Source organism: Crocuta crocuta, unplaced genomic scaffold, assembly GCF_008692635.1.
Source record: "Crocuta crocuta isolate KB4526 unplaced genomic scaffold, BGI_CrCroc_1.0 scaffold186, whole genome shotgun sequence".
Lineage (NCBI taxonomy): Eukaryota > Metazoa > Chordata > Mammalia > Carnivora > Hyaenidae > Crocuta > Crocuta crocuta.
In genome coordinates, this window is record NW_027551569.1 from 5,728,507 (window position 1) to 5,755,691 (window position 27,185).

A 27,185-nucleotide genomic window follows, 5' to 3' on the forward strand; every position below is an offset into this window, starting at 1 on the left:
CACACGGACCTGGTCAGTGACTTGGTGCTGGTGTTGTCTTACCGTCCCTCCTTCCATTGAAAGTCTCATCTTCAGCCCTCAACCGACCCCTCCTGGTAATCACCTGTTTCTCTAGGACTCACACTAGCCTTCCTCCCCTTGGCTTCACACTGCGACCTTCCCTCCTCGGGGGAGGCCTGTCCCCAGGTCCCACCCCCGCAAGCCTGTCACAGAAGGCTGATGACTGATGATATCGACAGTTAACATTTACTGAGCTTGTTGGGGGCCATGCGCTGTTATTATATTATCTTCCTTACATATATTACCATCATATAATACTGTATATTCTCTCTCTGTAGTATTATATAATGTTATTGAACTATCACATTATCTTTTTTTATTTGCCCCATGTTACCAAAGAGACAAGTGCAGAGAAGTAGAGCAGCTTGCCTAGAGTAACCCGGTTAGAAAGCTGTAGGGCCAGGATGCAAGCTGTCGGCCACCAAAGTCCAGTTCTTAGCCCCTCCACAATAGAAACCGGCAGATAGTTCTACACGATGGGAAATGCTTGTTCTGTAGATTCTGCTTCAAATCCGGTGACTATTTCCCACGACACGGACACACTTTCAACTAGAGCAGTGCCTCATTTTGCCAGGCCTGACAATCTGGTAGTCAATGCCGCCTTAAATGTCCTGTGCGATGTATCATATGTTTTCTTTACAATGGGACAGCTCGCATGAGGCAAAAAAGGAGACCTCCACACACCTTCCTTGTCTAAGTCCTTTTGCTCAAACACAATTCTTTTCTCTCACATTCAGAGGCCACGCTGCCGTTTGACGGGCATGACTTGGGCAGCTGAGGACCGACTTTATGACACCACCCGTCCTGTGACTGCAGCCACGCGGGACCACTGCGGAGTCCTTAGGTTCCTTCTGGGGCTCCGTGGTGAGGAAACGCTGCAATGTAAATACTCTCCTGCCTGCAGCCCGTCTCCTGCACCCTCCCCACCGCGGCGGACAGAAGGCCTGGGCTGCCGCTCACACGGGTTACGTGCTGAAGGGTGAAAGGCAGCCCTAATGTAGACATCATCTCAGTTAAAATGTTTCTCTCGAGTTTAATGGAATACTGCAGAGATCTAAATGGAGATAAAGTACCACGGCTCAGAGAACAGCCCGGGTGCTATCTTTATGCAGCATGACAATGTTCGGTGGTTAATTAGACACCGTTAACCTATTTTAGCAGGGGACATAACCGGGATAAATGGGGGGAAGTGTCCTTGAAGTCTCTTAATAACCACAGCACATATTGGACCCTAGACTCACCTTCCTGCTGCAAGACAGAACCGGCTTAAAATAGACCAAAGTGCCAGGAATCCGGAGGCCTGACTGTCCCGGGGGAAGGCCCTCTGCTAGCCCAGCCCCCAGGGGCCATGGCCTCTGATCCAGATGTGAAGGCTTTGGGCAAGTGGTTTACTAGTGCAACTTGTTGCCTGGGAGAAAAAAGTTAAAGCCATGCTGTACAGCCCACAGGATTCCCACGACAAAAAGAACAAACTCTGCAGCCAGGGGCTAAATTCGTAAACACTTGGCAAGGGGAGGAGCAGGAAGGAGATACCAGCTAAAATGGAGCCAAAGCTACCTTCTGGAGGAAAAGAAGTCAAAGTACCGTTTTCTTTTTAAATTTATATTTGGAAGAGAGNCGACTGAGTCACCCAGGCGCCCCTCTGCTTTCATAATTTTTAAATGTCCAGTAAAAATCTCACAAGTGCCTCCAAACCTCACTGAGGTCAATTTTACCAAGGCAGGACAAAAAGGAGGTAATTTGTCCCAGATCACACACATCACGAGCACATCAAAAACCAAGGCTCTACTTTATGAACTCTGTGACCCACGAAAAGAGCCATCACAGAGAAAATCCAAATCTGAGCAAAGAGGACACTGCCATTGTAAATGTGGCTACCATGTCTATTCAGTATCCAGCTGCAGACTGGGCAACTGGGGTCCTCTGCTCTAAGATGTCACCTATACTACTTGCTAGGAGTCCTATATTTGTCATGAAATTTTGCTTCGCCATGAGATTTTTCCTCATTGAAATCTCTCCTGAGTGTTGAAGCCCCCACCGTTTGCCCCCTTGATTCCTAGTTCTTGCCATTTGTGTGTCTGGAGTCCAGCATGTATTTGTAGGTATCATATTTTGCCCTTCTTTTAAAGACAAGCAAGAATTCCTCAGCACTCAAATGTTGGCACTCTGGGGTATCAGGTTGGCTTCTGCTGGGATCGTCAACAAGGTGTTCAGTAGAAAGACGAAAACTGATGTCCACGGACTCCCAAGCCTTATCAAATTGAATGCATAGTGAATTACAAGGCAATTCCTGGGTGAAGTTTGCCCCCTGCTGGTCAGATTCAAAATAACATCTTTGTTCTGATTCAAATTCTAAAGGAGCATTTATCAGGAGGAAAAAGAGGTGGAAGTTTTAACAGCTAAAAATAATTATGGGAACATAGAAAATGTATATATATATATATATATATGCCTGCTATCAATATGTTAGAACATGGAAGAATTGAGAACTCTATCTTTGGTGTCTCAAACAAACACCATTTTATTGGGACACTTTACTGGGTAACTTTTGGCAGGACTAGGAGGTATTGAGGTTTGGGGATCTTTTGCTCAGGATTTTACAGTCTGGCTGGAGGAAAGAACATTCTAGAAATAACAGTAATATCTCCAGAAGACACATGGGCAGGCCCTGAAATGCTACCACTGCCACCCTCCCTGTGTATCTTCTACATGAGGAAATGGAGACAAGGAGTTATCAGTGCAACCATAGTACCAGCCCTGGGGCTGTCTGGACACAGAGCTGGAGCTAGAAACCAGAGTTCCCAATCCTCATCAACTGCTAGTCCCCGTTTACCAGGACAAGTGAGGTAGACGGAAGCAGTGTCACAGGAGCATGAGCCACGGAATGAGCCACGCCGGCTCCAAGACTCAGGGGAGACTTTCCAGAGGACCTGCCCACTAAACGACGAGCAGACTTGAGCCAGGAGGGAAAGCTCCAGGCAGGCTCCTCCTGCCACCAGAGGAAACAATTCAAATAGAGGGAGGAGGCAGGAAAGGGCCAGGTATGTTCAGAAGACGGCAGGGGACCTGGGGTGGCCAACACGTAGACATGGTGGTATTGACGCTCTAAATACATACATACACGGGCATTGGGCAGGGATCGGGAGGGAACTGTGGGCTGGAACATGCATTTTCACCAGGTTCCTTTTTTTCCCTCCAAGTTATTCAAGTCCGGAATTTAAAGAGAGGCAAGGTGGCAGTACAAGGCAGCTCACCTCACACCCTGCGGTATGGGGGTGCACGAAGGGGTTAGGTGCATGAGGCTGTGTTCGCCCTCTGGCCACGGCAAGGGGTCGCCGAGAAGTGCCACTGGACAGCCTTCCCAACCCGCTGTCGTTTCCAAATGCCACCTTCATGGGTTGTGCTGGAGCTGTGCATTTTCTGTACCTACTTCAAATTTTAAGTTGGTTCTCTGCTTTTGCTTTAATAAATTGATTTAAAAGAACACTTTCCATCTTCAATGGAGAGCTAATGTTAACCGGCCAGATGGAAGGCTAACTGTGAAAAACAAGAGTTTTTTAAGATCACAAAGTTTGTTTTATCGTAGCTAGGTAGTGCAGTCCGGCTCCTGCCTGAAGTCTGACCCCATGCGTTCTTTCCCTGTCAGGCTGGCAGATTAGCAGGTTAGAGGTGCTAACGATGTAAGAGCTGCAAACAGAGACTTTCCCTGACCTGATGGGAGGGACCCGGGGCAGGTGGAAAAGGGACTGTGCAGCTCCATGCAGTGTCNACAGGGTGTGGGGGCTGAGCCAAGAGGAAATCATGGGTCCACAAGTTGGGGGCAAATTTTATCAGTGTTTCTGGAAATCTAGATTTCGGTCTATTTTTAATCACTGAATGGGCTGGATCTTTTGCTTCTCTTGGAGAGAATTTTCTGCTCTGTAATGGAGCGACCTTTAAAGACTTCCTTCCAGCCAATGCCCCTCTGTTATATGCTGTGGTCCCCCCAAACCCCAAGAATACATTCAGACTCAGCCAAGTAATGAGAAGAGAAGGTGGCACATGCCACCTCTTCCAGGGGAAGAGGGGGACCTCTTCCAGCTGGCTGTTACTGGGTAAGACCATCAGGGCAGTGCAGGCCACCACGTGGGGCAGCCTCCCGGAAGGCTCAGAACCTCCCTGGGGCCTCCCTGCTATAGATGAGGCAAGGACACCCTGGCACTTCTAAACACGGCCTTTCCTACCATGGCCACCATGAAACCAGGAGAGCCCAGTATAGCCACTGGTGACCAGCTGTGGTGAGAGAAGGATGGGTCAGAAAGTAGATCACTGGTACACGCACAGACCAGGAAAAAAACCTGGATCGTGTGACGGAGTTGTACTCTGTGTGCAGATTTATACCCACAATGCCCAGCCTGTTCCTTCTATACCAAAACTGTTCTTGGTTATTTCTCAGTAAAGCACTGAAAAGAAAAGGGAAGAAGTAGGTATGACGTTAACACACACGCACATTATTTTTGAGAGACCGAATTGTGAAAGGAAGCACAAGGAAATCACTTCATTTGTGTCAAGGGAATTTTAATCAACACCTGGGACCCCTAGTCACCTCCTCCTGGCGTTTCGCTAAGTTACAGAGCAGCGAACCCTCCTTGGCACACCGGCTGGCTCGTGGTCCACAACTTTCTTCTCTGGAAGTTTTTCTGTTCACTCAGATTGTTTCATACAACCAGCATCACATTTCTGTAAGGGTCCCAGAGGGTTGCAGTAAAGATAATTTCATGCTCACAGATCCGCTATTGCACAAATACTATAGTGCATTGTCTTTTTGTGAACTTGATAAAAGTTCAAGCATGCACTGGAGGTCTGTGGATGGGCATGGCTATAGAAGGAGAGGCACATTCTATTACACTAATTAGCTATATGACCTTGGGCAGCAGGCCAAGGTGACACGTAAGGGCTTTTCTAACTCTGAGATTTTATACCTGAGGCACGTCAGCATCCTCAGGCCTCGCTTTCTCCGTCGCTGGCATGAAGGGGCCGCACTCCATGACTTCTCAGGTCCCTCCCGGGCTCTGTGAATGACGCCCACCCTGCCTCTCCCCATCCTGGCCCCACCCTCTCTGTTTCCCATTTACACTATTCCCTAGTCTGACCACCTTTCCTGGAACTGGCTTATCAGGTTCCCCAATTTCAATTACTGGGATGTGCTGGTTTGGAGGTCCCAATGTCAATGTGGCAAGAAAAAATGAAAAAGGAAGGAGGTGGGAGGAAAGGAAGTAGGAAGGGAGAGAGGGAGGGAGGAAGGGAAAACCTTTTTACTCAATCATCTTCAGGGACAATAAACATGAGCTCCCTTCCTACTTCAGAATTTAGTACATTTTCCACTGTAGTCTTCCCTTCTCCTAGGGCTTGTCAAACCAGCCACTACTTCCCCAATCACACAGGGCGATTTTAATTTCCCTTTGCCCCCCTCTCCTGAAAACTTAACCCCCTCTTAACACTCCTGTTGTCTTCCCGCTCACTTTGACTTCTCTCTACTTCCTTTCCCTCCGAGCAGCTGGAAAGAGGTGTCTGCCAGCTCATACTGAACCCTCCAAACCTCCAAACCGGGTTCCCCATAAAGTAGCCCTTTGTTCCCAGGGTCCCAGGGGACTCAGAGCCCCGGCCTCAGCCACCTGGGATCCAGCCAGACTACGTGTCGCTGCTGAGCTCTGATCTCAGGTCTTCATTTGAACACTGGCTTATAACCAGTGGCCGAGTAGGGCTCTGGAGTCTGGGGTTCAAATCAGAGTTTTACCATTCACTAGGTGTGTGCTCCTAGGCAAGCCACTAAAAATCTGCAAAATCAGTGATACTACCACATTCTGCTTCACAGGGCTGTTCTAAGAATCAAATGAGCTTACAATTCATGCAGAGCATTTAGCGTAGCACATGGCGCACGGGAAGTACTGAGTGAATGGTGGCGGCTGCCGCCGTTATTACTACTACTAGTATTATTTCTGTGTTCTTATTCTCACCCCGTATCCATTCCCCACGTGCTGTCCGTGCTTGACATGCTTTCCTTCTCCTCCTTGGTTCTACAGCTGAACCCCAGCCCCGAGGTGGGTGCCGGCTGGGGGTGCCCAGCTGAGATGCTTCAGGCGTTTGCTTCTAGACCCGCTGTCCCCCCTGCTTCCCACGTTCCTGCTGCCCCTTGCTGAACTTGCCTGGAGCCCTCAGTGGACACACCCAGCAGCCCGCCCTCATCGCCTGGCCTGGTGCCTCCCATCTCCACACAGGAGAAACGTTTTGCCTGGCTCCCAGGGCCCGCCTGCCAGCTGGACACTGGCCCTACAACAACATTACCTTCACCTCCAGGGTCAGCCTCCGGGTTTCTCAGCCGGCAGCCCTCTCATGTTTCCCATCTCCTGCTTCACTTTCTCTGCCTCTTGGTCCCCTTCCTTCATGTCAGCCACTTCTGTTGAACCCTGTCTAAAATGCAACTTGTTCTCGCCTTTGAATCCTTTTGAAAGGATTCTCCGCTGCTGGGAAGTTTCTAGAATTAGGTGAAATTGTCTCTATGCCCCATAGCACACTTGAGCCTCTATATCACACAGTACATTCTTGGGGTGCCTTGGTTAAGTGGCTGACTTCAGCTCAGGTCATGATCTCATGGTTCATGAGTTTGAGCCCCACATCGGGCCTGTACTGCCAGCTGGGAGCCTGGAGCCTGCTTTAGATTCTGTGTCTCCCTCTCTCCCCGCCCCTCCCCTGCTCATGTTCCGTCTCTCTCTGTCAAAAATAAATAAACATTAAAAAAATTATATCATCAAATATATTCTTTATGGTAGGACAGTGTCACCCAGTGACTACTGTAGTTCTGCTTGATGGGTTTGACCAATGAAAACAAAGTCCTTTCCTCTTCCTTTGGATCCAAACTCCCAATTTTGTTTGGGGCAGCAATGAGCCCCACTAAAGATGTTCAATTCCCCAGCCTACTCCACATTGATGGGTGGGCATACACATTTCTGACCATTGAGAAAGATGCGGCCATCCCTGGAAAGCAGATCCTACTTCCTCTCCTCCCAAAGACAAATTCCCACTAAGAAAGAGCCCTTCACCTTCACCTCCATGACATTCTCTGTTCTTCCTACTGGGAAAACAGACATGAGGGCAGAAGGCACAGCAGCTATCATACAACCATGAGATGTGAACACAATGAGGAAGGCTCACGTGTGAAGAATGGTGGGCAGGAGGATGGAAAGGGCTCCATCCATGTCGTTACCACGGAGCTGTCACACCAGCCCAGGACGGTGAAGCCGGGACCTCTTGTTTTCTGAGACAAACTGCTTTCTGTTTAAGCCTCTACCAGTGGGGTTCCCTGTTGCTTGCAGATAAAAATGCAGCCTCAACTAACACAGCACATCCAGGGGCAAATGAGAAGTCATCCTAATTGAAAAGGAACACAGGTCCTACAGAAAAACCAACCTCACACATCAGATATAGTTAAGTTCTCTTAAGAGAAAGTAAGCATTTGAATCAGATTCAAGAACAGTGCGATCTCAGGATAGGAAGGAGCAATGTCCACAAAGTCTGCTGGGGAGAAAAGCCATCACACTTAGGGAGAAAAGGTGAACAGACTCTCTCTGCAGCTTTGTCTGGTCTAAAAAGACAAAATTCTGCCATTGAGAATGGAGCTAAAACAGCTCTGGCTGGGGAGAAATGGGTGTCTTTTTACCCCTGCAAACACCGCAAGCTCATGCCACATCACAAAGGCATTCAGAAGGGGTGTGATAATGTGTCCCTCACAGCACTGGTCACATACCTGTCAGCGGCTCCCTGTTCTCTAGATACTAAAACATGTGCTGGAGTTCAAGATCGTGCATTCCAGCTTGTTTTCTACCTCGCCATCTATTGCCATCTCCTTTTCCAGGCAAACCCTGGGCTGGAGCCAGTTCAGCTCTGTCCCTCCAGACTCACTGTGGACGTTCACACCGCGCACACCTACCCCTGTGCCACTGTGGACGTTCACACTTCAAACACACGGCCCCGTGCCACTGTGGATGTTCATACCGCACACAACCACCCCTATACCACTGTGGATGTTCACACTGCACACACCTGTCCCATCCCACTGTGGACATTCACATCGCATACACCCACGCTTGTGCCAATGTGGATGTTCATTCACACTGCATACACCCAGCACCTGTCTCACTGTGGACGTTCACACCGCACCCACCTGGCCCTGTCCCACTGTGGACGTTCACACCGCACGCACCCACCCCTGTGCCACGGTGGACGTTCACACCAAACACACCCAGCCCCATCCCACTGAGGTTGTTCACACCGCACGCACCACCCCGTACCACGGTGGACGTTCACACTACACACACCCAGCCTTAGCCCACTGTTGACGTTCACACCACACACACCGCTGTCCCACTGTGGACGTTCACACCGCACACATCCACCCCAACCCTGTGCCATGGTGGACGTTCACACCGCACACACCCGGCCCTGTCCCACTGTGGACGTTCACACACACATACCCGTCCCCGTCCCACTGTGGACGTTCACACCTACACACACCCAGCCCCATGCCACTGTGGACGTTCATATCACAGACACCCGTCCCCGTCCCACTGTGGACGTTCACACCACATGCACCTGGCCCCATCCCACAGTGGACGTTCACACCGCACACACCCACCCCTGTGCCACGGTGGACATTCACACCACACACACCCAGCCCTGGCCCACTGTGGACGTTCACACCGCACTCACCCACCCCTGTGCCACGGTGGACGTTCACACCGAACACACCCAGCCCCATGCCACTGTGGACGTTCATACCGCAGACACCTGTCCCCGTCCCACTGTGGACGTTCACACCACATGCACCTGGCCCCGGCCCACTGTGGACATTCACACCACACCCACCCCTGTGCCACCGTGGATGTTCACACCGAACACACCCAGCCCCATGCCACTGTGGACGTTCATACCGCAGACACCCGTCCCCGTCCCACTGTGGACGTTCACACCGCACGCACCTGGCCCCATCCCACTGTGGATGTTCACACCACACACACTTGGCCCCTGTGCATGGAAGGCCTGCCCCGCCTCAGTGTTTGTTAGCTGTTTTATTTCAAGGCAATGATTCCCAAACTAAAATGTTTCAAGTAGCCATCTAGGAAGTGTATTTCAGAGGTTCAAACATACTTTCTGAGTTCTGGAGGGCCTGTGAGACCACTATGTTTTAATGCCGAAGAGTCTGGGCCGCAGGGGGCAAGCCAGTAGCACAGGCTTACCCTGGGCCTCTCCTCCTCCTCTCGGTTCAGGGCTCGATGAGGAGAAATCTCGTATATGCCAAGCTGATCTATTAGGGATTTCCCAGAATCAAATTCTAGTGCTGAAAAGAGACCTCTAAGATAACGCAGTTCAAACCCCTCGGGAAGCCTCCGCCCCAAGAGTCCATGTGACTTGCCTTAGGGTGGCGTGGCGAGGGAGTGGCAGAAGGGGACCAGGACACAGGCAGATGTCCCAGCTCCTTACAGGCACACGGGGCAAGGTGGCCCTCAGAAAGGAGGCTGACCAGAAAGGAGCATGACCAGAAAGGAGCTCAGGACAGGGCCGTCAGGGCAGACACCTGACCATATGTGACACGGCCCCAGAGCCCCGCACTCTGGGCTGATGGTTCCTGTATTACTCTGCCCTCAGCCTGGAAGGGGAGTCATGGGCCCGACGCCAGAGGCGGGGCTGCGGTGCACCGGTAACTAGAGCCGGCTCTCGAGCTCGCTGCCTGGGAAGGGATCCAGCCTTGGAGGGCGCCACAGGGTCAGAAGGAATACTCATTTCCAATGCCTAATTGAACTTAATGACTAGCCTAATTAGGCCTTTTAATGGCGGGATTGGCACGGCCTTGGCTCGTGCCCCTAAGTGCAGGCTGCATCCTCTGTGCTCACCTTCCCAGGGCCAGGTGGCTGGCCAGAGCTCAGCTCTGCACACAGGTCGGCTGGAGGAGGGTAAGGGCAAGCCTTCGCACCCTGCTATTTTTCCCACGGGCTGAACATGTTGGAGCCGTGTCCCAACAGCCCTTGGGGAGCATCTGCGGGGGTCTACCACATGCAAAGGCACTGTATCGGGAGCCAAGGACATAAAAACGGAAGGAAGTGAGACACGGAGGTCAAGAGCATGACCCTGCAGTCAGACTCACTGGGGTTCAAATCTTGGCTGGTTCCTTATTGGCCATAGGACTTTGAGCAAGTTATTTAACTTTGCTGAACTTCTATTTCCTCATCTGTAAGCTAGGACGATAATGGTACCATCTCATGAGGTTGTTTTGAGGATAAAGTAAGACAACTGTGCTTAGGACAGTGCCCAGCACAAAAGCCACAATAAATAATTGTGTGTGTGTGTGTGTGTGTGTGTGTGTGTGTACTTTCTCATCCATTCAACAAGGAGGCTGGGCAAGACATGTGCACTGTCCATACACAGGTTCTGCAGTGGGGCCCCAGAAGGCAGAATCCAGATCAGAGGGTAAAGCTACAAATTTTCTAAAGACAAGGTGTTTACAATAAATCAGGGGTTTGATAAGGCATAAAAATTACGAACAACCTAAATGCCTACCAACAGTGGAATAGTGTATCCATACCACGGGATAGTAATGTAGCAGTGAGAAAAATAAGGTAATTCTACCTGGACCGAGATTTCCAGATGTACTGTTAAGTGAAAAATGAAAAAAAAATTTAGGAGAACTCCCTTAATATGATCCTATTTATGTAAAAAAAAAAAAAATACACATATATAAAGCATATCTATTATATAAAATCATATATTGATTATCTATTATTGGTAAAAATAAATAAATAAATAACCAAGGAACTGTCACCAGTAGCTACTTCTGGAGAGATGACTAGGCTTGGACAAGATAGTGGCTTCTGGAAAATTTAGCTTTATCTGTCTTGTTTTAGTTTTTATACCATTAAAGTGCTTTTGGTTTGCTTGCACGACTAAAAAAGTCTCTGTAAAAAAAAAAATGCTTCCACTGAGCTCCTGAGCAATGGAGGGGTTCACACAGACCCTGCACCAACACTGCTAGGGACACTAGAATTTGGGGTGCCTGGATGGCTCAGTCGGTTGAGCGTCCAACTTCGGCTCAGGTCACGATCTCACGGTTTCTGGGTTTGAGCCCCATGTTGGGCTTTGTGCTGACACCATGGAGCCTGCTTCGGATCCGCTGTCCCTCTCTCTCTCTCTGCCCCTCCCCGGCTTGTGCTTTCTCAAAAAATAAACTAAAAAAAGAAGAGGCACTAAAATTTTACAGGAGACTGGATGAAACTGGCTCTAACCTTCTAGCTTCAAACCTCTGCACTATGTGATAATCCAGAGAGACAAAGGAATACTCAGCAGGACGCTGTGGGTGTATTGGCTGCTGTTATCTAAGGGATACTCCTGTGGTCCTACCATTTCTTTCGTGATCCTCAGAGACTCTCCTGCCTCACAATCCTACCCCTGGAGCTAGGAAATAAGCAGCTCTAGTCACAGGAGAATATGTACTTCTGCAAAATAAGAAACGGCAAAGAGCCACAAGTCAAGCCTTCACTCACAGGACATGTGAAGAACTCACTCTAGAACCACTCCTGGTTTTCCATTACAAAAATAAAATTCAAGAGTAGCTGAGTTTGTTTCAAGAAAAGCTGTAGGCTTGAAAGAAAACTGAGAGCAGCCTTGGGGGAGGTGAGGTTCAGGGCCTGGACTTTATAGTCTTTCGGCAGGGCTCCCTACAGGCCTCCACACAGGCCACCACACAGGCCTCCCTACAGGCCACCACACAGGCCACCACACAGGCCTCCACGCAGCCCTCCACGCAGCCCTCCACGCAGGCCTCCACGCAGGCCACCACGCAGGCCTCCACGCAGGCCACCATACAGGCCTCCACATAGGCCACCACACAGGCCTCCACACAGGAAACTAGGAAGCAGCTCTACTGACCTAAGCCCTTGGAAACAGCCACTGGATGCTGTGTGGCCTCATGGCCTCAGCTGTCCCTCCCCTGGTGCACAAGCTAGGCAACAGGTTCACCTCAAGTCACCACACGTGCTCCTCCCCTCCTCCCTGGGCATCAGGTACTCACTTCTGCTCCAGGGAGGGGACGAACTAGGGCTACTTGTCAGGGAGACTGGTCTGCTTTTCAGAGTGGGAAGTGAGGGAGCCAAACACTACTCCACATGGGGCTTAAGGGAACAGACTGGTATCACCTTCAATTGGGAGGCACTTGGCTGAACTGCAAGATTTCAATTATTTCACATTTAGTCATTTGCAAAAGTTTTGTGACACTAGATGCGCCATCCAGGGCTCTAACCTGCAACGACTGTTAACGCTCGCTCTGAACTGCACATCACTGCAGCAGTCCACGTGGAAGTGCACGGAAACGGCCCCACCAGAACCTCAAAGAGAAACGGGTAGATGCATGCTTTGCATCTCTTCCTTAGTCCGCGGGGTCTACAGGTACCTTACCTGAAGGCTTTATGAGACTTTCCAAAGGGTCATGTTACAGCTAGTACGTGAATAAACATCGGAAGTTTGTTTTCTCTACCTGGGAAAATATCACACCTATTGGGGGCTTATGATTACTCTTACTGGGATAGGAAATTTTGGAGTACTATGTAGCCCTTAAAAGTGAGGCAGTTCTATTCTGCATTAAGATTCTTACAGTCACTGAGAAATACTGTTATATGATGAGAGGAAAATGCAGAATCGACAGGTTACCATTTATGTGAGGGGATAAGAAGGTACATTAACCTATATTTTTTCGTAAATGCACGGAGTATCTTTGGAAGGCTACTGGTAACGGTTGGTGGCTGCCTCCAGGAAGGCAAACTGAGTGCCAGGGGGAGCGGGGAAAGAGAGATGGAGCTTCCTATCATCCTTCCTTACCCTTCTATGCTAGGCATGTTTCTAACGTATTTACAATAAATAAAATTAAGACTCACTAACAGTTCTAATGTCTCAAAAGATGACATGAAATTATGCAATGAACTCAGACGTAGGCATCTGTGTGAAGGGGGACTGTTGGTGAGGACCTCAGTGCTGTGAGCTGCAGGGCTGGGTGGGAAAGAGCAGCTCTGCTAAGTCCTGTCATATCTGTCCATTATCCTCGCTCCTTCCCACCTACCAGCCACCAAAGCGAATGCAATCTGCCAAAATGGCACAAGTGTGTGATGCCGGGAAAGGCCTAAGGACAGAGTGAGCCTGGCACAGTTCACACTTTCCACTGCTTTAGAAGGAGATTCATTTCTCGTGAGTTATTTCAACATACCCGGTCCAGGTGTTACTTCTTTCATCTTCAGATCCTACTGAACATATTGGATTTCCAGCAGTAAACAATGCAATTAAATTCTAATTTGAAAACAAATCAAAACATATGGGTGTCTAGGTGGCTCAGTCAGTTAAGCATCTGACTTCAGTTCAGGTCATGATCTCACAGTTCATGGATTCGAGCCCCACGTCAGGCTCTGTGCTGACAGCTCAGAGCCTGGAGCCTGCTTCAGATTCTGTGTCTCCCTCTCTCTCTGCTCCTCCCCTGCTCACACTCTGTCTGTCAAAAAAGGAATAAAACCATTAAAAAATTTTTTTTAGAAAAAGCAACATCTGTGAATTCTCCAAGTTCAATTAAAATGGAAACTTATATAGACCTTCCTTTACCAACTTTCTGTCCAGGCTCTGAATGTAAGTGGAGAGGAGTAAAGCCAGCAATGGCTCTTCAGGGAGCCTCACAGAACAAGCAAATGGGAGGTGTACATGTAAGCCGTCTGTGTCTGTCGTTGCTGAGCTCCGAGGCTACCTTTGCTGGATCTGCTGTGTCCTGGAGGCCGTACAGAGGAGACGCATGAATGCAGGAGAAAGAACATGATAGAAGGCTGTGACGACTATGCAGGGGGCTCTGGTGGGTGTCTCCAAAAGCCACAGAAACAGGGACAAGGCGCCTGAGCCCTGGTATAGCCGCTGGAAATGGGTGCACAATTCGCCATTGAGGACTTTCCCTTCTTACCACCTCACGTGCGACGGCCTCATCTGATGTCATGCAACTGTGGACACCCCTCTCTAGTGGCTGACCTCCCTGAGAACCAAGGAAATGCTCACCCATGGCGCCCAGGACCCCTCATCCAGCCACACTGATTCTGGGTTCTCTGTGACTGAGGGCCGCGTGTGGAAAAGAGATTCTCTGCATTTCTAATCTGTTGTGTTTTTCTCGAAAAACTAAATACACAAAATTCTGTTTGTTGATGAAAACCTGAAGGTCAAGGATTAAGATCTTTTACTTCGGTGGACCCAGGGATAGTTGGTCTCTTTTTAATTACTGGAGCTCTGTAAGAAACGTCTAAAACTCACTCACCGACCAACTGTGTACTGAGCACCTAATGTGCCAGGCACTACAGACTCAGAAGCAAAAAACACAAAAATCTCTTGTAAAGTAATTGTTTACTAGTTACTACCAATGCGAATGCAGAGGCGGCTGCATCTCTCAGACGGTTCAGTAAAAGAGAAAAACTCAAAATAAATAGAGAATGAGAAAGAACCACAGGTGGTAAAACACTACCCGGCAAGGTGTTTCATGTTCTACCCTTTCAACTTTGCTACAGGTTTGAAACTTTTTGAAATAAAGACTGGAGGGAGGGGAGAGGCAGGTTTATAAACTGTTTTTCAGACAGCCAGATAATTGGTGACAGAAAGTTCTTTATACAAGAATTTTTGTTAAGAGGACATTGGAAAATCACCATTTGACATCCTTCCATTGAAATCTCGGCTCTAGGCAACGGTCCCCAATGGACAGGTGGCCCCTAGGTGGGAGTCTGGTGGGGAACGTGAAACAGGGCACACCCCCTGACCCCGCTGATCGCAGCCTCGTGTCACATGGAATGCCCGCATACCCGTGCCTCTCCTGCCTGCCCCTGCCTTCGGATCACGGACATAGCACCACCCACCAAGTACTCCTGCCTGGATCTAACAGTGAGCCTGGATCTAACCTGCAGTTAATCCAGATCTAACTACCAGCTTCACAAGGGACATGAAGGACAGAGGAGCAAGCTAAACACCATGATCAGGAAGCAATGGGCCAAATCCTGAAGGTGGGACACTCTACAAGTCTCTCAAAAAAAAAAAAAAAAAAAAAAAAAAAAACGNTCAATGGCGTGGGGAGGAAAGGAGGCGGTGGCATGCTGCAGAACGCAAGGGGGACCAAAGAGTCTGGTAACTAGAGAAGACCCTGATTTGCCTTTATATAATCCAACTGTAAAATGACATCTTTGAGACAATGGAAATATCTAGGTGAGGCTGGGTATCAGATGGCATTAAGGAATCATTGTTAATTTTGATAAACATGGTAATGGGATGATGGTTAATAAATAAAAACAGTCCTTATCAGTTAATAAAAATTACCTGCAGCAGGAGGGGATGGAGGGAGGGAAACAATGCCATTCTTTCTATAATGTCAAGCTTCTCTATTCATCCTTGGCCTCGTAGAGGATAGAAGATTTTTCACACCCATATGTGTACCTTCTTAAGACTAAATAACTACGTCATATACACATCCATATACATATGTCAACACAAAACCCAGTACTATATTTATGTATATATGTGTGTGTACATGTATTTATGTATGTGTGTGTGTCTACTATATTTATATATTTTATCTTTAGTACTTCCTCCATCTTTTTCAAAACCTAAAATACTTAAAACTTGGGGTGCCTGGGAGGCTCAGTCGTTAAGCATCTGACTTTGGCTCAGGTCATGATCTCACGGTTTGTGGGTTCAGGCACCGCATCGGGCTCGCCATCAGCACAGAGCCTGCTTCAAATCCTCTGTCCCCCTCTCTCTCAAAAATAAACATTAAAAAACCCAATCACTTAAGCTACCATTTTAATGGAAAACTAAGGGGATAGGCATGAGTGCTCATGGTTACAAGCGACCAGCCTCGGGGCCCTGGCAACCCTGGGTCTGGCCCAGAGGCAGAGCACAAGCATCTGGGCACACTTGTGCCCCCAGTGCAGCACAGGGCATGCCAGTGGTGAAATTCCAGCTAACCTACTGTCCGTGCTAAGAAATTGACTTCTGTGGGGACAGAAAGCCTGTATTGATGCTGGTGTGAGAGGACAAAACGTGTTTGTGACTGTGCTTATGGATCTAGATGCCCGGCAGCTGCATGAGTTTTTGCCTTTCACACTTTTGTAGCCTAGTAAGAATGAACTATTCCCTGCTAACACGGAGGCAGAGATTCTGGTATGGCAATGACACAGAGAGAGAGGACAGAAGCCCTTTAGTATTCTTGGAACATCTATGCCATTAGAAAGAGAGAGAGAGTGAGAGAGAGAGCGCGAGAGAGAGAGAAGGAGGAGGAGGGAAAGGGCAACCTCAGGACCGGCACGCGGCTGTTCTACCGCCATCTTGATGTCCTTGACGCGTGCAGATGGTGTGGAAGTGCTGGCACCAGAACAGCCCAGGAGAAGGAATGAGCGGCCAATGGAGATTTATGTGAGGAGAGTGAGATGGACAAGGTAAAATTGTCAGGAGGAGTTGTTAGAAAGTAAAATATATTGTGACAATTCCACTCCTGCCGTTCATCAATAAACTGACAGATCATTTAGTGTCAATTAGGAGTGATAGATGGACAAGTCCCCATGATCCTGGGCCAAAATTAATGGCTGGGAGGGAGAGGGTGATTGAAAATGACGGCTGACATTGAGAGCAAAGTCCTGAAAGTCCCTGAGGGGCCATTACTTGCCTCATTCCCTTGCAGATCAATGCANGGATTGAAAATGACTTCTGACATTGAGAGCAAAGTCCTGAAAGTCCCTGAGGGGCCATTACTTGCCTCATTCCCTTGCAGATCAATGCAGGGACAAACCCAAAAACAGACACTTTGAGACAAAACTTAATCAGTCTACCTTTCCTTCCTCTCTTTACCAAGTCTGGTCGCCTCTTGTTCAGCTCTATTCTCTATGGCCAAGTCAGCGACCCACAGGCTATGAGGGTCCCATCTCCGGTAACTTCAGAGCCAAGGACGACCTGGCTCCAAGATGGAATCTTTGGCATGGCCATGACTGTGGTGCCAGAAGGGAAAGGCAGTGATCCCAGGTCCCACGGAATTCCTGAATACAGCCCTTTCCCGTGGCTCAGGGGTGAGCATGTGAGTTCTGGTGCCCAACATCTCTAGCCAGTATGGTGGCTGATGCACGCTCTGCTCTCTATCTTGGACAGCATTAACGCTAATAAAATAAATCCCAGAAACTCGTATCCCTTGACTGTGAGCTCCCAGATCATATCTGGAATTAGCCCTTCTACTTCCCACTGGCAACAGCAGAGCTGTAGACCTCTGTAAGCCTCACTTTCCTCCTCCTTCCCTTGTAGAGGGATATCTACCTTATAGATGGAGCCTATCCAAGAGACTTGGTGTAATGCACATATAAGGTGCAGCTATGGACGGAATGTCTGTTCCCCCCACAAATTCATTTGTTGAAACCCTAATCTCTGATGTGATAGTGTTTGAAGGTTTGGCCTTTGGGAGCTCATCAGAGCTAGATGAGGTCATGAGGATAGAGCCCCCAGGAGGGGAGGGGTACTCTTATAAAATGAGATACAAGACCTCCCTCTCTTCTACCAAGGAAGGCCACGTGAGGATATATCCAGAAAGAGGGCCCTCAACAAGGACCAGACTGTGTTGGCACCTTGATCTCTGACTTCTAGCCTCCAGAACTAGAAATGAAAATGAGGAATAAATGTTTGTTGTTTAAGCCACCCAGTCAGTGGTATTCTGTTCCGGCAGCCTGAACTGAGTCAGTGCCATTATTATTATCCTTTTAGAAGAACTTAAGTCGAGTACACTATTTCCAGTGTGAATTTTCTACTCTAAGCAGACTGACAATAAGGTTACTGTCCCCCCAACACTTCTGCCTATGCCAGTCCTTGAACCAAAATGCTCTCCTCACGATCCTCTTTGCGCATGAGAATCCACCATCCCCTCTGCAATGGACCCCTGACCACTGTGATCACTCTCTCCTGTGAGGTCACATCACCAGTGTTTGCCAGTCCATTGTGCTCCTTTCCTTGCGATGTGCTCCTTTCACCAGTCCTGATTTTTGTGAATGAAAATGCCTGACCCCCCATTTCGAATGGAAGCTCTTACAGGACAGGGGGGCGCTCCGTACTCCCTGGAGTGCCCTGCGGGAGCAGGAGCTCCGGTTTCCCGGTTTCCCGACCTGAATGGGCAGCAACTCACTGTAGCCCAACAATGGCCCCCAATCACCCTGAGTCAGCGCTCCTCCTCTTCCCGCCTCCCATCTACTCCACCTGCCTCCTTAGCTCTAACAAACTCAACAGTGTGTCTTTCTGCTTTGAAAAAAGAAGAAAACCAAGAGGCCAGTCCAAAAAGAACTTCCCCCAATTCCCTACTCTCTGAATTTTTGCTGGTCGCTTACCCAGCCTTTCCAAGCTCCCTCCTATCTTGGAGGAAAACGTCCCTGCCTCCTTCTGTCCAAGGCTAATTATCTCTTGGAAGGTCGTATCCTTTCAGGGATCCTGCTCGTTCAAATCCCTGTTTCACCTGCAATCACTCTTTCCCCACGTATTACACACATGGTTCTCAACACAAACCACTCCTTCCAAATACAGTCCCGTTATGTCCCTTCTTTCTCAGGGAAGGAGACTAGATCACCATTTCCCTGCCTCCATTCCTTTTCAGCTCATCATCTGGCTTCTGCCCCAGTGCAAATCACAGTACCACTTTTTCAAAGGTCTCTAGTAACCTCTGAACAGCCTCCAGTCAAATCCAAGGCTCCACCCTTGACTTCTATTTGTGTAGATGATCCAAATTGTACCTCTCTTTTGACCTCTCTTCCAGACTCCCAAACTGAGGAAATTATCCACATGGACCACCACCAGCCTACAAATCAGGTTTCTCCTGCCTTCCCTACCTGACGGCACTGCTACCCACCCAGTCATCAAAGTGAGGCACCTTGTAGTGACCTTCCCCTCCTCCCTCCTTTGCCCTACCCCCAACCAATGACACATCACAGAGTCCTATGAACTCCATCTCCAAAATGTCTCCATTGCTCCCCTCCTCTCCATGCTCACACCACTGCCCTAGTTTAGCTCTTATCATCCTTCAGACAGACTGTTAGCTTCCCCAAAAGGGCTTCCAACCTTCCAGACCTCCACTTTCCACACTGATAGCAAAGTGACTCGATCTGATAGCAGAAACACTGATGTGATCATTCCTTTGTTCATAAACAGTCACTGAGTACTTATCACGGACTGGCACTAGTTGAGGTACCGGGCATAGGTAAGAGTGGGTCCCCCCTCAAGAAGCTTACATTAGAGAGAAAAAGGTAACATGTGTACGTGAACACACACACACACGTATGCATGCATATATGTCACGTGCTGACACACAAAGCATGAGGTGGGAACACAGTGACGAGGGAGCTACTTTATACAAAGTGAGGTCCTGCAGAGCCTTGTGAGCCGCAGTAAAGACTTTGCGATGTACTCTGACTGTGGGGAGGGACTGCCACTGGAGGGTTCTCAATGGACGTGAAATGATCTCACTTATGTTTTACGAAAGTCATTCTGGCTCTGTAGACAGAAGACCGAGGGAGGCTGGGATGAAGGGGGGAGACCAGTCAGGACGTTCTCGCTTGAGTCGATGCTAGATATGACGGTGATTGTGGCCAAACACCGGCAGCACACACCACAGATGTATTTCATCTGTAGCCCTGACCCAGTTTGCTGACAGACTGAACATGAGCTGAGACCAAGAGAAGGGTCCAGGAGGATTCCAAAGTTTATGGCCTGGGTAACGGGGAAGAGAGGAGTCACCATTTATGGAGATCTGAGGGAAACTCTGGGGGGCACAAGATAGGAGATGGGATGGAAGGGGTGACCATTAAGAGGACTGATTCAGACGTGCTATGACAGTTATGTCCTCAAGAAGAAACACCACGTGGATAACTGGATGTTCAGGGAAAGGCCTGGAGGGATACATATTTTGGAGTTGGTTGGCACTGTGAAGGTGACAGTCAAACTCCAGACACTGGGTTGAGATCATGCAAGAGTGAGGGTTGACAGTGAAGAGAGGAGGCTCGAGGATGAGCCCCGTGCCACCCCCCCCAACAGCTAGAGAGGTAGGGACCAGGCCACAGACTAAGGAGCCATGCGAGACAATGGAAAAGTAATATACAAAATGGAAAAGCATCTTTTTCCAAGAGCAGGCTGATCTGATCTGGAAAAATCTTTAATACACTCATTGATAACATTCATTTAATATACCCATTTTTGAGATTTCCTTTTGTTCTCTAAGAAGCAGATACAGGATTTGTCTCATCTTCACATTCCAAAATAAATTCCAGCTATTACAAGCATTAAAATCCCCTACTACCTTAGAAAAATGCGGCTGCTCTATAAGACACCCACTGATACTACAGCATTACTTTCTTGCTCTTGGTTGGCACTGAAAGCAGTGCTGTGTTCTGTAAGGGAAAGAGTGTGGTATTTACTGGCATGTGAACCGACAGAAAGTCCATTGGAACAGAATATCAAGTCTGAAAGTAGACTCAGGTACAAAGATGGAGAATATGATAAAGATGGTTCTAAATTCACTGGAGAAAAATGCATTTTTAAATAAATGGTGGTGGGGCAGTAGCCACTTCAGAAAAGATTAAAACTGAATCCATACTTTATATCATATGCTACAATTAATTCCAAACAGATTAGAGATCTAAAATTTTTAAATGAAACAGTGTGGTTGTGTTCTGATAAAATATGATCTATAAAAACTGGCAGCTAGCCTGTGGGTCAAAGTTTGCTGAATCCTAACATATAGAAACAAAGAAGAATAAATTAAAATTGTATATGTATATGTTTAATCCTGAAAAAAAAAAGAAAGAAAAAAGATAAGAAGGATAGACCAGAAACTAATACAGACGTTACTGGATGAGATGCAGGGGAATGAGGAGGGAATAAGAATGCAAGTGAGACATCTCTGATTATGTGTTTCCTATACCACTTTGATATGATAAGAAGTATATAAAATCATGTTCTTGCCAAAAAACCTACAACTTGAACCTAATCACGCGGAACCAGAGAAAACCAGAATGTATAACATTCTGTAAGACAACTGGCCCGGACTCCTCAAAAAGTCAATGTCTGGGAGAGCAGGAGAGAAATTGGAATTACTTCAGATCAAGAGAGATATTTTAGGTAAGAAAAACTTCTCTTTAAATAAACTTATCCAGATAGATTTAAATAAAAATGATTTTAGATAAAGAGGTAGAACTACTCAACACAATGTGTGAACTCTGACTGGATCCTGGAGCTATTAAAGACATTTTGGGACAACTGGGTAAATTTAAATATAAAATATATATTAAATATTAATTCATTATGAAATTACTTGGATGTGATCATCATACTGTGACTATCTGGAGAATGTCCTTAATCTGGAGAGATGCATGTTGAAGTATTTAGAGGTGAAATGTCATGATGTCTGCGACCTGCTTTCAAATGATTCAGGGGAGGAAAAGTGTGTGTGTGTGTGTGTGTGCGCGTGTGTGTGTGCGCGCGCGCATATAAGGGAGGAAATGAATGGAGGAAAGAATTAGAAAAATATATAGTTTGAAGGTAATAAGTGCTGAAGGAAATTCTAGACAAGAGTAATGTCTGGGGCACCTGACATTAGGGTGGCTCTGTCAGTTAAGCAACTGGCTCTTGATTTTCACTCTGGTCATGATCTCACAGTTTGTGAGATTGAGCTCTGCACAGAGCTTGCTTGGGATTTTCTGTCTCCCTCTCTCTCTGCCTCTCCTGCACTCTTTTCTCTCTCCCTCTCAAAAATAAATAAGTAAACTTAAAAAAAAAAAAAAAGACTAACGTTTGTGTTTCAAGAAAAAGAAATTCCTTTTCCGAGTATATCTCAAATAGTTAAACTTGAAAGCTGGCCATCCTGCTGGTGTAGTAAATATTTTTTTCTGGTTTATTTCTCATCTAAGACTTAGTGCAAGGGATTAGAGACCAAAGTGGTTTCTAATCTTGCAATTACTAATGGGTCATTCCATTCTGTTTAGAAAGTTACTTTAAGAACACAGAATGAGGGTCAAAAGGTACAAACTTCCAGTTATATAATGAGTTAAGTCATGACGATGGAATGTACAGCATAGTGACTACAGTTAATAACACTGTACTACAGGAAGTGCCTGGGTGGCTCAGTCTAACCAACTGACTTCGACTCGGGTCATGATCTCATACTTCATGGGTTCGAGCCCTGCTTCAGGCTCTGTGCTGACAGCTCAGATCCTGGAACCTGCTTCTGATTCTCTGCCCCTCCCCTGCTCACATGGTATGTGTGTCTCTCTCTCAAAAATAAACATTAAAAAAAATACTATATTGCATATTTGAAAGTTGCCAAGAGAGTGGATCTTAAAAGTTTTCATCACAAGAAAAAAAAATTTGTAACTATGTATGGTGCCGATTAACTTGTACATTGTGGTGATCATTTAGGAGCGGATACAGACATTGAGTCATTATGTTGTGTACCTGAAACCAGTACAATGTGTGTCAATTATACCTCCATTTTTAAAAAACGTTTTACTTATTTTTGACAGGGAGAGAACATGAGTGGGGGAGGGACAGAGAGAGGGAGGCAGGATCTAAAGCAGGCTCTGTGCTGACAGCAGCTAGCAACTCACGATCCGAGAGATCGTAACCTGAGCCGAAGTTGGATGCTCAACCGACTGAGCCACCCAGGTGCCCCCCTCCATTTTTTAAGAAAAGAACATAGAGGGGTGCTTGGGTGGCTCAGTCGGTTGGGTGTCTGACTTCGGCTCAGGTCATGATCTCATGGTTCGTGAGTTCAAGCCCTATATTGGGCTCAGAGCCTGAAGCCTGCTTCAGATTCTGTGTCTCCCTCTCTCTCTGCCCCTCCCCTGCTCTCTGTCTCTGTCTCACTCTCAAAAATAATAAGAAATATTTAAAACAAAACAAAACAAATGAAACAAAACAAAAAGAACAGAGAATGCTACAATATGGATGAACTTGGAAAACATCAGGCCAAGTGAAGTCAGTCAGAGAGGACCCCATAACATATGATCCCATTTATGGGAAATGTCCAGAACAGGCAAATCACAGAGACAGAAAGCAGAATGGTGGCTGCCTAGGGTTGCGGGCATTGTGGGGGGGATATAGGAAATAACTGCTAGTGGGTACCAGGTTTCTTTGGGGGGAGAGGTGATAAAAAGGATCTAAAATTGACTGTGGTATTGGTAGCACAAGTCTGTCACAAGCACTAAGGACTGAATTGTCTATTCTATGGCTGAGTTACATGGAATCGGAATTACACCTCAATAAAGTTGTTACAAAACCCGAAAGAAAAATAACACAAGACCAAAGTGCCCACCTCCACCCTCACGAGCTGTGTACTTACTTTGAAGCCTTCACGGAATCATCGGCCCAGCCTCCTTGTCTGCGCGGTGGCTTGGGAGGGGGAGCCTAAAAGGGAAGCAGAAGCCAAAATTACAGTCGTTCACCAGTGACGTTCAAGCACGCAGTGAATGAGGTTAAGGCCACCTAAACCAATATTCTGCCTATCAAAATCTTTCGCATAAAAATACAGCAGCCTTTCTAATTGACTTCCAAACTCCAGGTGCTTTCCTGCCCTTCTGTGGGTATATCAAAAAGCAGGGTCCGTAGGGCAATTTGGCAAAGCTTACTGCAAGCCTTAGAAATGCTGCATACTTCTTAAGCCAGAGATTCTAATCCAAGGAATTTATTCCAAAGAAAGAATCAGGGAGAGAAAGACCTAGTGTCATTTCTGAAGAGTAAAAAATTCAAAACCAAAATAGAGGCAGTAAGAAATGAAGTAAATCATGGAATACACACACGAAGACACATGTAATAATGAAAAACTACGGTAAAGAAAAGGATACTTAATGATATGGGAATGTTCAGTATATATTAAGTTTTTAAAAACATGTTGCAGACATGGATGGACCTTGAGGGTGTTATGCTGAGCAAAATAAGTCAGGCAGAGGACAAATACCATATGTTTTCACGTATAGGAGGGTTAGGAGGAACTTAACAGAGGACCATGGGGGAGAAGAAGGGGGGAAATAGTGGGGGAGAGGGAGGGAGGCAAACCATGAGAGACTCTTGAATGCTGAGAACAAACTGAGGGCAGATGGGGTAGGGGAAGGGGGATGATGGGCACGGAGGAGGGCACTTGTGGGGATGAGCACTGGGTGTTATATGGAAACCAACTTGACAATAAACTATTTGAAAAATTAATTAATTTAAAAAAACACACATGTTGCAGGGGTGCCTGGGTGGCTCAGTTGGTTAAGCATCGACTTTGGCTCAGGTCATGATCTCACAATTCATGGGTTCAAGCCCTGAGTTGGGCTCTGTGCTGACAGCTCAGAGCCTGGAGCCTGCTTCAGATTCTGTGTCTCCCTCTCTCTCTGTCCCTCCCCTGCTAGAACTCTGTCTGTCTCTCAAAAATAAATAAACCTTAAAAAATTAAAAACAAAAACATGTTGCAGAACAGAGGGTATATGCTTCCAATTCGGTAAGAAGACTGTTAATACATAATATCGAATGTTTAATTAGCTATAATACATGAGTGAGAGAGGATTCCAGGGACAGAATTATGGAAAATTTTTAATTTCCTTCTTTGTGCTGTTGTCCCTTTTGCAAACATTTTTTTTTTTTTTTTTACAATCCCTTTATCTTAACCTTTACAAATTGAAAGGTAATAATGAAAAAAAAAAAAGAGATGTAAAAGGGAGGTTTGCTTAAAAGACATAACTAAACTGGCAGGTTAAAAATCTATCCAACCTTTCTGGGGAAGAAGGATTCACCTGCAAAGGATGCATTCAGGAGCCCAAGTGTGGGCATTCCGGTCCAGCACATTGCAGCCGGAAGAGAACATCAAGCAATCCACTGAGTCAGTCAAGGTGGATAAAACACCAACGAGAACACTTCCTATTTTCAACTACCCAGCATTCTCCTAGGATTGTTTTTTGAAACATCAACTTCCTTTTACTAAGGACTGCATATACTTAGAACTGTTGCTCTCAGTCTAAGGAGATACTTTGATGAATGACTAAAAACATGGGTTGGCCAACTTTTTCAGCGAAGGGTTGGGTGGCAAATATTTCTGATTCTGCAGGCCACACAGTCTCTGTTGCAACTACTCGATTCTGATACTGTAGGGCAATAAACAGCCACAGACAATAAGTAAACAGACAGGGGTCAATGTGTTCCAATAAAACTTTATAAAAACAAGCAGCAGCTAAATTTATCAGGAGGGATGTGGTTTGTAGAATCATGGACTAAAATGTGTCATTACAACATCCTTTAAATTTATCACTTAAAGCCTAACTTGTAACTTAAAAAAAATTTTTTTAATGTTTATTTATTTTTGAGAGAGAGAAACAGAGCACAAACAGGGAAGGTGCAGGGAGAGGAAGACACAGAATCCGAAGCAGGCTCCAGGCTCTGAGCTGTCAGCACAGAGCCCCACGTGGGGCTCAAATGGACAAAACATGAGATCATGACCTGAGCTGAAGTCGGATGCTCAACTAACTGAGCCACCCAGGCTCCCCCTACCTTGTAACTTTTTAAGAAGACATCTCTCAATGCGCCAAAATACCTTTACACTTTTGATATTTTATTTTGCACCAAGATGCATTTTCTTTCCGGCTTTTCTAGTAACACCCCAGCCTGCCAAGGGCATGCTCCATTCAGATAACAGGCCTTTCTGCAGGGTGAGCCAGTACCTGCTGGAAATGATGGAGAAGAAACCAAGTCCTAAAATGTCTGTATCCAACTCGGCTCCCAGGAAATGTTAGGTGGCACTTTAGAGAAAACTAACTAGACTTTTCTATGCTAGAGGTAGGTCACAGAGCTATCTGGGGGACTCTGTTGGAAATGACAAAAATGCGGAAGTGGAAAAGTGGAAAACAAGCTATTGTTTGTCTGTATTGGGGGGAAATCCAAATCCGAAGAAGATGCACCAAGAGATGCCCGCTGCCACTTCCCAGTCCACACATCCTTGTCTGTTGCCCCTGCTACCCACACTCACCCACCCCTGGGCCAGAAGGGGAAGCCTCTAATCCACACCCCCTACTTCCCTTGGACACGGAATGAACCAGGGGCACTCCAGTCTGACCCAACTGGAACCAATCAATTTCTCCATCCCAGGAATCTAGAATCGAAGCTCATAGGGTAAGCTGTTTCGACAGCAGGAGCACTGAAACTATATGGACTGGCTGGAAGCACAACAGCCCCAAACTACCACAAACCGAACTTGCATATAAGCAGAAAGCAACCGCCCTGTCTGGTGGGGCTCCTACTGTGTGTGAGGCACTGGGCTGGCGACACTGTACTGTTAAAGAGAACCGGACCGAACCACAGCGGCCCCCCGAGGATGTTCTGGCCTGCAGGCCACCTTCCCTGTGCTTCTGTAGGTAACATCCCCTACCTCCTCACCCAAGGACAGGACCATCTTGTGAGAATGAACATTCCTGAATTTGGAGCTCACAGACCCATACCCACATTTTGTGTTTTGCCAGACAGTGGTTTTTTTGTGTTTTGGTTTGTAAATTTAAGCTACTATTAAAAAAACTGGAAGATCTGCACACAAAGTCCGGCTTCTCTGGAAAAACTCTACGATCCAGTAGCACTGGGGCTGAGTAGCAGCTGCCCCTGGAGACAGGACCTGCACATTCCAGTCGGCCACAGTCCCCACCTGTCCTCTCTGTCTCCTTCCTGCTAAAGTCAAGTGCCGGCTGCCCCGTTACTACTGTTCTTGTGCTGTGGTTTCTCTTGCAGAGCAGAATCCTCTCTCTGTTCCTACATCTAGCAGAAAATGAAAGCTAGGTCAGGCGTTTTGAGACAAACAGGCAAGAGCGGATCTCTCAGCTGGAAGTGTGAGCTTATCTTACAAGTTCCGGGCGCACGGCGAAGAAAGGCCTGTGTCTCACCCCGGCCCCGCTTCACTCGGCGAGGCCACCTGCCTGGCCCCCGCCGGCACCTGGGCAAGTGGACCCGGAGCTACGCTCTCAGAGCCAGGATCCTCTGCTCTCTTCTCTTCGCTCTGGATGTTGGGAAGC

At 47.3% G+C, this 27,185-nt stretch overlaps 1 protein-coding gene across 2 annotated transcripts in view; it reads right to left on the reverse strand.

The window, feature by feature from the left end:
- IFT43 (intraflagellar transport 43) overlaps positions 1-27,185 on the reverse strand; it is an 82,044-nt gene that overhangs the window by 29,337 nt on the left and 25,522 nt on the right. For both annotated transcript variants that reach the window (XM_077750671.1, XM_077750672.1), the window contains exon 3: positions 23,498-23,562. In XM_077750671.1, the coding sequence (XP_077606797.1) occupies positions 23,498-23,562 (65 nt within the window). The remainder of the gene's footprint in view (positions 1-23,497; positions 23,563-27,185) is intronic.